Source organism: Elaeis guineensis, chromosome 7 (assembly GCF_000442705.2).
Source record: "Elaeis guineensis isolate ETL-2024a chromosome 7, EG11, whole genome shotgun sequence".
In the NCBI taxonomy this organism is placed as follows: domain Eukaryota; kingdom Viridiplantae; phylum Streptophyta; class Magnoliopsida; order Arecales; family Arecaceae; genus Elaeis; species Elaeis guineensis.
In genome coordinates this window covers 91,337,465-91,347,488 of record NC_025999.2, presented here as the reverse complement: position 1 = coordinate 91,347,488, position 10,024 = coordinate 91,337,465, and the positions used below count along the sequence as shown (strand labels likewise).

General features: G+C 37.9%; 1 protein-coding gene across 1 annotated transcript; it reads left to right on the top strand.

Moving 5' to 3' along the window:
* The first annotated feature begins 1,222 nt into the window (after positions 1-1,222).
* Positions 1,223-8,476, top strand: LOC105048477 (protein RGF1 INDUCIBLE TRANSCRIPTION FACTOR 1). The gene is made up of 6 exons (XM_010927783.4): positions 1,223-2,518; positions 2,637-2,907; positions 5,532-6,126; positions 6,823-7,131; positions 7,619-7,765; positions 7,944-8,476. The coding sequence occupies exons 3-6, from the start codon at positions 6,124-6,126 to the stop codon at positions 8,157-8,159; spliced, it is 675 nt and encodes a 224-aa protein (XP_010926085.1). The 5' UTR covers positions 1,223-2,518; positions 2,637-2,907; positions 5,532-6,123; the 3' UTR covers positions 8,160-8,476.
* The last annotated feature ends 1,548 nt before the right edge of the window (positions 8,477-10,024 follow it).

The window sequence follows — 10,024 nt, the reverse complement described above, 5'->3', positions numbered from 1 at the left end:
GGAGAAAAAAATAAAAGAATTATTTTTTAAAAATAATAATTTATTAATAAAAATAATAATAATTAGTATTAAAAATTAATAATGATAAATAAAATAAAATATTTAAAAATATTTAAAAATAAATTATTTTTTATAATAAAAATAATTATATTTTTAAAATAATAATAAAATATTATTTTAAAAAAATAATTTAATGCTTGTTATAATTTAATGAACTGATTGGATTGGAACTATGCTTTGATCGGGAGGCACCCTCAGCTCCTGAATACATAGGCCCCAAAGTAATAGTGGATTCGGAAAGGCTCGCAAGCATCCTATTCCCCACTATGGTAGTAGGGACTGCCCTTTTCTATGAAATCCGTAATTTTTCTTTTCATTCCGTTCCACCAGAAGCCTCGAAAAGGTTAGTATTCGTTGTTAGTCTTCAAAAATTAATAACCTATTAAATCCGTTTTGCCCTCGCTCAGTCTCCTCCTCGCTACCTAAGATCGGTATTCTCTCACGAAATAGAAAGAGCTTCTTCGAGCAAGTCCGGAGAGTTTTTAAAGCTAGACCCCAACCGATAGCCTCTAAGTCAAATATGCCTAAGACATGGCCCAGATTCCTACGGGAGGTAGCAGTGGAAAATTTTTCGCAATGAGCAAAAGCCTGACGGACTTTATTTTGTCCGTATTTACATATCTTATTTATTTTATTTGGATTGCTATTGCTTGTTTAGTCCCTGTATTTTATTGTGACTATGATTTAATGTTTTAATTAGGATTAGCCGAATCTGAGATTCAATTCGGGATGCAGTCCGGATCTGATTTGGTTCGACTCAGATCCGATCCGAGATTTGGGTCGGATCCAGATCGGGATCTGATCCGGGCTCCAGATCACGATCCTGGTCGGATTGAGGTCAGGATCCAGATGAAAAATTTATCTGGATTCGCATACATCTCTTTATTTTCATAAAGAGATGCATGTTTGTGATTTAATGCATGCATTGATGTAACCTTAGACTCTCATTCAAGAGTCAGTCCCAGAGTCTCCAAAACTGACTCTATGAATGACTTTTGAATGCCCCGATTTGGACAATTCAGAAATACATTAATTTTTTATTATTATCATAGTATTCTTTGTTCTATTATAAAAAGTTTCAATTACAGTTATCTCATTTATTCTTCGGGTACATATTAGATGTGGTTACAATATGATCCATCTATATCATATATTTGGAGAACTACAAGAAGATGCTGCCAGATTTTCTTCGGATATGGAATATAGAACAAAGCTATGGCAACAATAAAAGTGATACATTTTTGAAAGGGATAGGATCGATCTTTACCTATTAGTTGGTGATAGGATGCATTTATTATGTAAGTCATTTTAAATGATAAAATAATTATAAAGCAATTGTCTTGTATTTGTATATACAAAATCTATAGATAGTGAATCCGAATCGAAATATGGGTCGAAATCTGATCTGAGATTTGGTTCAAGATTCGATTCGTGATCCGGATCGAGATTCGATTCAGATGAATACCAGGGATATTTTCTTTATTGTTAATGATTTTCTTTATTGTTAGATGGATATCAACAAAAATTGGATGAATACTAGAAATATTTTTTTGTCTAAATATCGAAAAGGTGTTCAAAATTTTATTGAGTTTGCACGGCATAAGGCTGACAGTACCGGTAGGATAAAGTATCTATGCAAGAGATGTGCCAATATGGTATATCATCACATATCACTTGTTAAAAAGTATCTACTACGTTATGGTATGGACAAAAAGTATACTCACTGGATATGGCATGAGAAGGATGATCCGAATGAAGTTATACGCGACAATGACGATATTGAAGATGATAGTGATGCTGCTGAACCTGTCGAATATTGTGGTATAGGTTCACTATTGGATGATTTATATCAGGATTTTCGCTCAAATGTATCCATGAGTACTAATGCATTTAATTAAAGGCAGTTCTGATCATGAACACAATATTAATGAGGTAGAAGGGTCTTTAAACAATTTGTTAGGTTCACTATTGGATGATTTATATCAGGGTTTTCACTCAAATGTATCCATGAGTACTAATGCATCTAATTAAAGGCAGTTCTGATCATGAACACAATATTAATGAGGTAGAAGGGTCTTTGAACAATTTGCAAAGCTTGTAAGGAATCATATGCCGCAGCTATGCCCCTGTGACGCTCTCCGATTGGCGTCACGTTATACTGGCTCAGATGGAGGTCTTCTATAGTCATTAACAGGGAAAATAATATTTAGTAAAATATTTAATTAGCATTATATTCTTATAATATTTGTTATTGGTAGGCTGTATTTGATATTATTGATTTTGCATACGATTACGTGCGACGAGCTGTGGATGACCATCTATGCTTGTGTTTCAAAAATTACCGACATCGCATTCATCACCACTGATATGTTGTAGTGGAGAACCAAAGGGTGGAGGCAGCACAGCAGCAGCCATATGACAACATCAGTATCGAGGACTGAGCTGTCATATGCCACAGGTATGAAGATCCGCCATATCAACTTAAGCATCCAATTTTTTTTTTTAGAGTTTAATAATTGAATCATTTATTCTTAAATTCAGTTAGTTACTTACTAATTTGACTATTAACTGTACAGGATCGATGTTTTTGAAATACCATGAATTAGACGAGACATACCGTCTCGCACTGTGGGATTTGAGGCTATTCGCTCGCCATATATAGCAGATGATAAATAATTTATGTTTAGCATATTTTAACTCTTTAACTATTTAAAAATTTTTTTATTAATTATTTTCAAATTGTAGAGAGATGTAGAGACTGGTGAGCTTCTTGGTAGGTTCGAGATCTACCAGTGGACCCACCAGTGACGGTCAGGGGAGTGGACGACGGGGAGCCAGAAGCTTTATGTAAGTTTTTTCAATTATTTTTTATTGACATTTTAATTTTTAGTACAAATTTAGAATAATTATAACTTTAATTTTTAGAATCGTATGATAGAGATGCGATCCCAATCTATCCTTGAGGGCTCGATCGCACCCACAGATGATGAGATTTGTGATCAAGTGCTTGGTACGAGATCTTATTATATTAGGAGATTAGGGTATAGGATCAGAGCTTTTCTATCCTCATGCTCGTTCAAGGCTGACGTTCATGCTGCCTGTGATGTCCGACTAATGGAGATACAAAGACTAACTACTGAGGATCGATAGTGGGTTGCTGAGGATCGACAGTGAGCTGATGAGTTGACTGCACAGCGAGCTGATGAGTTGGCTGCATACGTCGACTCCTACTAGTCATTTCAGATGCAGATGATGGAGTGGATGGTGTAGATAGAACAGATGATGGAGCTGGTGAGGCAGCAGCAGGCCGGTCCATCATGCTCCATCCATTTTTTTCTCTCCAAATACTGATGCTTGATAGCCAACGACTTATTTTTGTATATTTTTATTTTTATTTTGGATCTCTTATAATTATTAAATTTATTTTTTTATAATTATATTTTAATATAATAAAATGATCAAATTTATTTATGAATTTATTGTGTGAATTTTTTATTTTTATTTTATAGATTATAAATATGAAATATTAAAAATATAAATTAAAAAATATATATTTATAAATTATTTTAAAAAATATTATATTTTAATTAGCGATGAAATTATTTACGATAGAATATCCATCGCAAATAAACTTATTTATGATGAAAATCTTCCGTTGCAAATAATTTATTTTTTTAATTTAACAAAAAATTTTAAAATTATTTATGATAAAATATTTTTGTTGCAAATTTATCTATTTACGATATAATTGTTTCATCATAAATAATTTAAAAAATAAAAAAAAAATTGTGACAAAAAAAATTCATCTCAAAAAAATAATTATTAGAGATAAAATTATTTTTTCATCGTAAAATATTATCTACGATCCTATTTTTAGCAATGAATTATTAGCGATGAAAGTTTCATTGTAAATAATTATTTACGATGAAAAATTATTATTTGCGATGCTTTGTTTGCATCATAAATATCTTTTTCTATTGTAGTGTCTTCTCGACAGCTACCACCCCATCGCCATTTGCCCAATTTCAATATTTCAGGAGTTCTCCAACCCCACCGCCGTCCGACTTTATCTAAAGATATTCATATTATTATTAGAATATTTATATAATATTATTAGAATATATTTGGATGAAGTCGAGCGGCAGTGGGGTTGGGGAACTCCTGAAGCATTAGAACTGGGTCAGCAGCGGTGGGTTGGCAGTGATGGGGTTTGGGAAAGTCTCGAGAAAAAGAGCCAGCAGTAGTGGGGTGGGGTTTGTGGAAGTCCCGAGAAGAAGGATGGGCAGCGGTGAGGTGAGGTTTAGGAAAATCCCCAGAAAAAGGATCCGCGGTGGTAAGATGGTGGTGGAAGTCTCGAGTAAAAGGATCGGTGGTGATGAGATGGGGTTTGAGGAAGTCCCAAGAAGGTCGATGGTGATGGGGTGGTAGAGGTGGAGTTTGGAAAAGTCCCAAGAGCAAGAACCGATGATGGTGGGGTTAGGAGAGAAGAAGAGAGCTCAGATCGATAGGTGGAGGATTTAGGAGGAGAAGAGGATGGCCGATGAGCGGAGGTTTTGGGAGAAGATGATGGCTGATAAGTAGGGGTGGAGCTTCTCCTCTAAATGGCGGTGGTGGTGGAATAGAGCTTTTCCTCTAAATAGTGGCAGTGGTGGGGTGAAGATTCTCATCTAAGTGACGGTGGTGAGGTGGAGAGGGAGCATCGATAGTGGCATGAAGCTCCTCCTCTAAATCAAGAGAGAGGAAAGGGTATCGGGAGATGCTTAGGGTTCTCCTCCAAATCAAAAGAGAAAAGGGAGGAAAGGAAGAGAGGAGATGGGATTTGGGAGGGAGGGCAACGGCAGAGAATTATTTTCTTTTATGTTTTGTTAGAAGAGGTGTTGTGGAGAAGATTTGAAATAAGAGAGAAGAAAAGAGGGAGGAGAAGAAAGAAACACAATGGGGTGTGTCATTTGAAACAGCAGTCCTGTGTGCGTACGTGAGATACAATCCCATCCTTCATAAACGAGCTTTTTTTTTTACAAAGTCACCTCAGCCAAACGGTTGTAAGAGCCCCTCCATTAGCTAAAAAGCCACTCATCAAGATCCCCACCGATCCAATGGACGAAGAGTTTGATTTGATTTAGGCTCAGATCCGATCGACCTGAGTTTAAATCTCTCTCTCTCTCTCTCTCTCTCTCTATGTGTATGTGTATATATAAATATATATACATACAAACATACACACATACATATGTAGATAGTAAGGATTTTAATCTAGAAATATAGTGGGGAAAGAAAATGGAAGAAAAACTTCCAAATCACTTTCGAAGTACACCCCATGTATTCTTTCTTCCCTTGGCTAACTTGGATTGTGCTACAAGGTTTTGATGGCGTGCTAAGCCAAAAGAGTTACTGCCGTACTAAAATGTGCATAGAATTGAATGCCAAGCTAAGCAAAAACTGATACCGATTCCTCATGTATCTTTCTGCAGTGCCATAAGAACAAATGATTGTGGTTGGTGACGTGCAAGGTCACAGAGAGTATATAGTATAGGAAATAGTTTTTCATGTATCCCTCCATGACTGGAATCTAGAGAAATGGATAGTTGTGATTGGTGGCTGCTGGTTCGATAAGGATGAGTCATGTGGGGTGTGAGGTGGGCAGCGCCAATGCCGCGCCTCCAGCACACGCAGGAACGCCAGTTGAAGCGCGAGAGTTCCGCTTGGGATGGCGGGAAACAGCAACACCCAAAGTTTCAGCGGCGACACGTGAGTCGTAACGCAACACATGTGGGCCGCCCTTTTAGGGTTTTCGACATGCCTCACGGGGGATCCCAGGCCCATCATCCGACGGCTCTCGTCCACGCCTTTTCTCTCCAAAGGTCCAGATCCTTCACAGATGTCAGAATCCCCGTTGGCCGAGATGGTGGGCCCGGATCACACGGCATTCCCTTCCTGCTCCCCTATATTAACGTCCCCTCGCCACGCGGCCCGCGCACGCGACTCCATCACTCAGCTTTTTATTCTCTCCTTTTTTTTCTCCTCGCGGCGCCGTCAAAAAGATAGAGGAGAGAGAGGGGAAAAATGGTAATTACTCGGCGTTTGCACAATTTTCTCATCAGCTTTCTATCTGTCTTTGTTTATACCTTATTTTTCACTCTAAATTAGGCCATACTTTTTTATCAGTGTGTTATGTCTAGATTGTCTGTTGGAGGAGTAGAACGGTGAATTGTTTTAATTTCATTGTTGATTATGATTTTATCCACAAATTTTGATCTTATTTCCCGTCCAAGCTCTTTGTGTATACTTTTCCAATTGCTTATTTCTCGTTTGTTTTTCGTTGATTTTAACCTCGATCGTTTCTTAATGGCGAAGAAATGACGTTTTTTTTAATCTTCATTGCTTGTGGTAAGTTTTCTAGCATTTTTGAAAAAAAAAAATCGTCTAAATTAATTCCTGTTTCGTCTGTTCTTCACTTGCTTATTGTTTGATCTTTTTTTCTAGTATCAATCTTGATCGTTACCCGATGGTGAAGAATGGGGAGTTTTTTTAAACTTTTGAGAAAAAATCTTCATCTCCGCTATTTATGTAATCTATTCCTGAGTCGGCAATTCTTATTCTGTTTCCTATTTTTAATTTTATTCTAAATCCTTTCGAAAGAGGTATGGAATGATGAATTAATTATTCTAATCTCAAAATCTTGTTATAAATTTTCGTAGATCGAAATTATTCTTCGTAGTATTTGTGATCTAATTTTTGGTTGTGATGACGACGGATATGAAGGTGGGGTACGCGTTCCACTACAAGATCAATCTGGAGAAGGAGAGGAAAAGCAGGGAGCGGAGGAAGCCTTCATGGCTGGAGCCGCTGCTGAACACCAAGTTCTTCGGCCTGTGCGACGCTCACAAGGACCTGAGGAAGAGCGAGGAGAACACTTACTGTATTGACTGCAACCGGTGCATGTGCCCCCACTGCCTGGCCTTCTCCTCGGTGCACCGCGGCCACCGTCTGCTCCAGATCCGGCGGTATGTCTACCAGGACGTGATCCGCATCACGGACATGCAGAAGCTCATCGACTGCTCCAAAGTCCAGGTGATTTCATCACCTTCTCTCTCCTCATCCAATCTAATCTAATTTATTCTAATATATTATGTAGTACTTTTTTCTTTTTCTGATTATTTTTATGTATTCGGTATTCTAGTTTTCTTTTATTTTTAATATGAAAAAAAAAAGGGAATTTTTAAGTTAATTTTTAGGCATTTTTTCAAGTTTCTTCAATCTACCGGTTTTTTGAACGTGTCCCCTTCGATTTCAACGAAGGAGAGTGCTTATTTTCAGCTCGCTGGAATATCTAAAATAAAATCTGATGTTTTCAATTATAATATTATTTTTATAGTGCTTTTCTCCATGTCTCCGAGAGGGTTAAGTTATTCCTTAAAAAGCACGCCGACTCGATTTTTTTTTTTTACCAACAAGAAAATGATTAAAAAGGGAATGTAATGAGTATTTTTATAATTTGTTATGGAAATGTCGCAATGACTGTTCTAGTGACATAATTTTTAATCTTTGCTGCGTTTAGCCGTATACGGTGAATAGCGCCAAGGTGCTGCTTCTGAACCCCAGGAAGAACTGCAAGGCGACCAGGATGCACCCCGGCGGCGCCAACTGCCGGATCTGCGGTTGGGCTCTCACCGAGCCCAATCGCTACTGCTCCCTTGCCTGCAAGGTATAGTCTCATCTCATCTCAGTATTTCGGTCACTTTATTTCATGCCATGTAACCTTGCATCATTTCATTGAGTTGAAGGAAAGTATAAAAATATCGTACTTAACATATAATTTTCTAAAAGTAATAATAATATAAATAAATAAATAAATAAATAAAAACATAATTTTCTATTTTCAGGTTTCTAAAGTTGCACCATCAGTTGGAGCTGACGATGGGAGCACTGGAAGCACCCAAACTGAGTCACTCTTCGACCATCTGATGACGGACATCGAGGCCTATGGCTTGTCTTCTGATTCCAGCGAGGGGAGCCGTGGCCGTTGCACGGACGCATTATCTCCCAAGGCCATCATTCACCGGAGGAAAGGGAACCCCCGGCGGGCTCCCATGAACTGAACTGGAATCATGGCACCTTCCTTTTCATCTCAAAATAATTAATAGCGAATCATTAGTTTCCATCCAAGAAAAAAGGGGATAGAATAATCTATCAGATGTGGTATGCAAATATTGGACAGCGAATCGAGCCCGCTAGTTCCATGCATCTCCAGTGGGTCCGTCCCTGTGCATGTAATTTAGCATTTTGTGCATTCCATGCGCCTCCGGTGGGTCCCTCCCTGCGCATATAATTTCATTGTACAGCATAAGCGTGGGAGAGCCTTGTTATTGTTGAAACAGTTTTCCAATTCTTATAATTTGATAAGATTTTTGGCTCATTGCCATGTGAAATTTAACTTAATCGGATGAAATGCCCCCAGCTCGTGCGGGTAACGAAAAGTTATACTAAGACTGGTTGGCGATAGGATTAGAGTTCCCTCCTTTTCTTTTCCGCTTAGCACTATTCTTCCTATCTTTTGTTGCTTTTCCCCATGACCGGTCAGTACCTATAAGAAGCGCCTATCCTTGATATCAAGAAACAAAAACATAAAAAACAAAACAATACTCAGACTCGGGCTGGATCGATAAGCATGTGAACTTGCCCGTTTAATGGACAAGCTCTAATTTCACATCCGGGCTCCAGGGTGCCGGCTCGGGATTTGAAGGACGGGCATCGGTCCGTCCATGTCTCCCGCCGGAGGCATTAGTCCGCCCGTTTGCCAGCGTCACGGTAGCCGTCGTCAACCCTTTTTTTTTTTTCTTTTTTTCTTTTTGGTCCCTAAATCTTTGTTCCATGTCCGGTATAAAAATCTGGATTTGGGCCGCACAAAAAGAGGCCGCGAATCGTCCAATCACGTCGGTGCTTTTGCTAGCTGGCGGACTTTAATAGCTGCAGCGGTATCCTTGGCAGTTACGGCGTTTTCGTCTTCGCTCCAGAGAACCCCGGTGATCTTGTCCGCCAGCTCAGCTTATCGCGATCGTCGGTTCATTCTCAACAGTTTTCGCGTGGAAGAGCTCGCAATTGAACACATGGCGGGACAAGGAGAGGCAGTTACGGAGGAGTTGGCGGCGGGATGGCGGGAGAGTAAATGACGTGGCATGGCTGATGAGTTGAAGAATTCGGCGGGGCCGCCGTTATTTGGTCCAGAGGCAGATCGGTGGATCAATAGATCGAGAGATTCTTTGATATGCTGTCTCTAATCATACATACGTATGCGGTTGCTCAATTGGGCAATTCTGATTCTAGGAATTCCTCGTCTCTCTTTCATCCTCTAAATTTTTTTTTTATTTTTTTTATTTTAAAAAAAATTATTTTAAATAGAAAGATATGATAGTACTATTGTCTAAATTAAATATCTAGTTAAGAAAAAATTCTTCTAGAATTGCTGAGTTCATCTCTTCTCTTGCTCCATCTGTGAGTTTTTTTGAAAGTATCTCACATCATACTAAGAATCTGATCGACCATGAAAGAAGGATCATACTATGCTGATTTCTTAGATCAGAATTTTTGATCGTGATTCGTGGACTCGTGTGGATAATTTTTAGAGATCGGACGCGTGTGCGGCTCGCAACATCATCCTCAAATCCGAATCAGTAAAGTTAGAACGTCTAACTTACAAAGTATTAGACCTGATCTATTATATTTTACATACATTAAATGTAATATAGAAACATATTAATATGATCAACATATAATTCTTACTCTTTATATTTTAATTTTTAATTTAATATTATATAATAATTATATAATAAAATTTTAAATTAAAATTTTTTTTAATTTTATAAAATAAATTTTAATTTATTTTATTTTTTTACTATCTAATCTTAAAAAAAATTTTGACATCTAACCCTAAAATTTTAGATCTGTTTTTTTCAATTGGTATCAT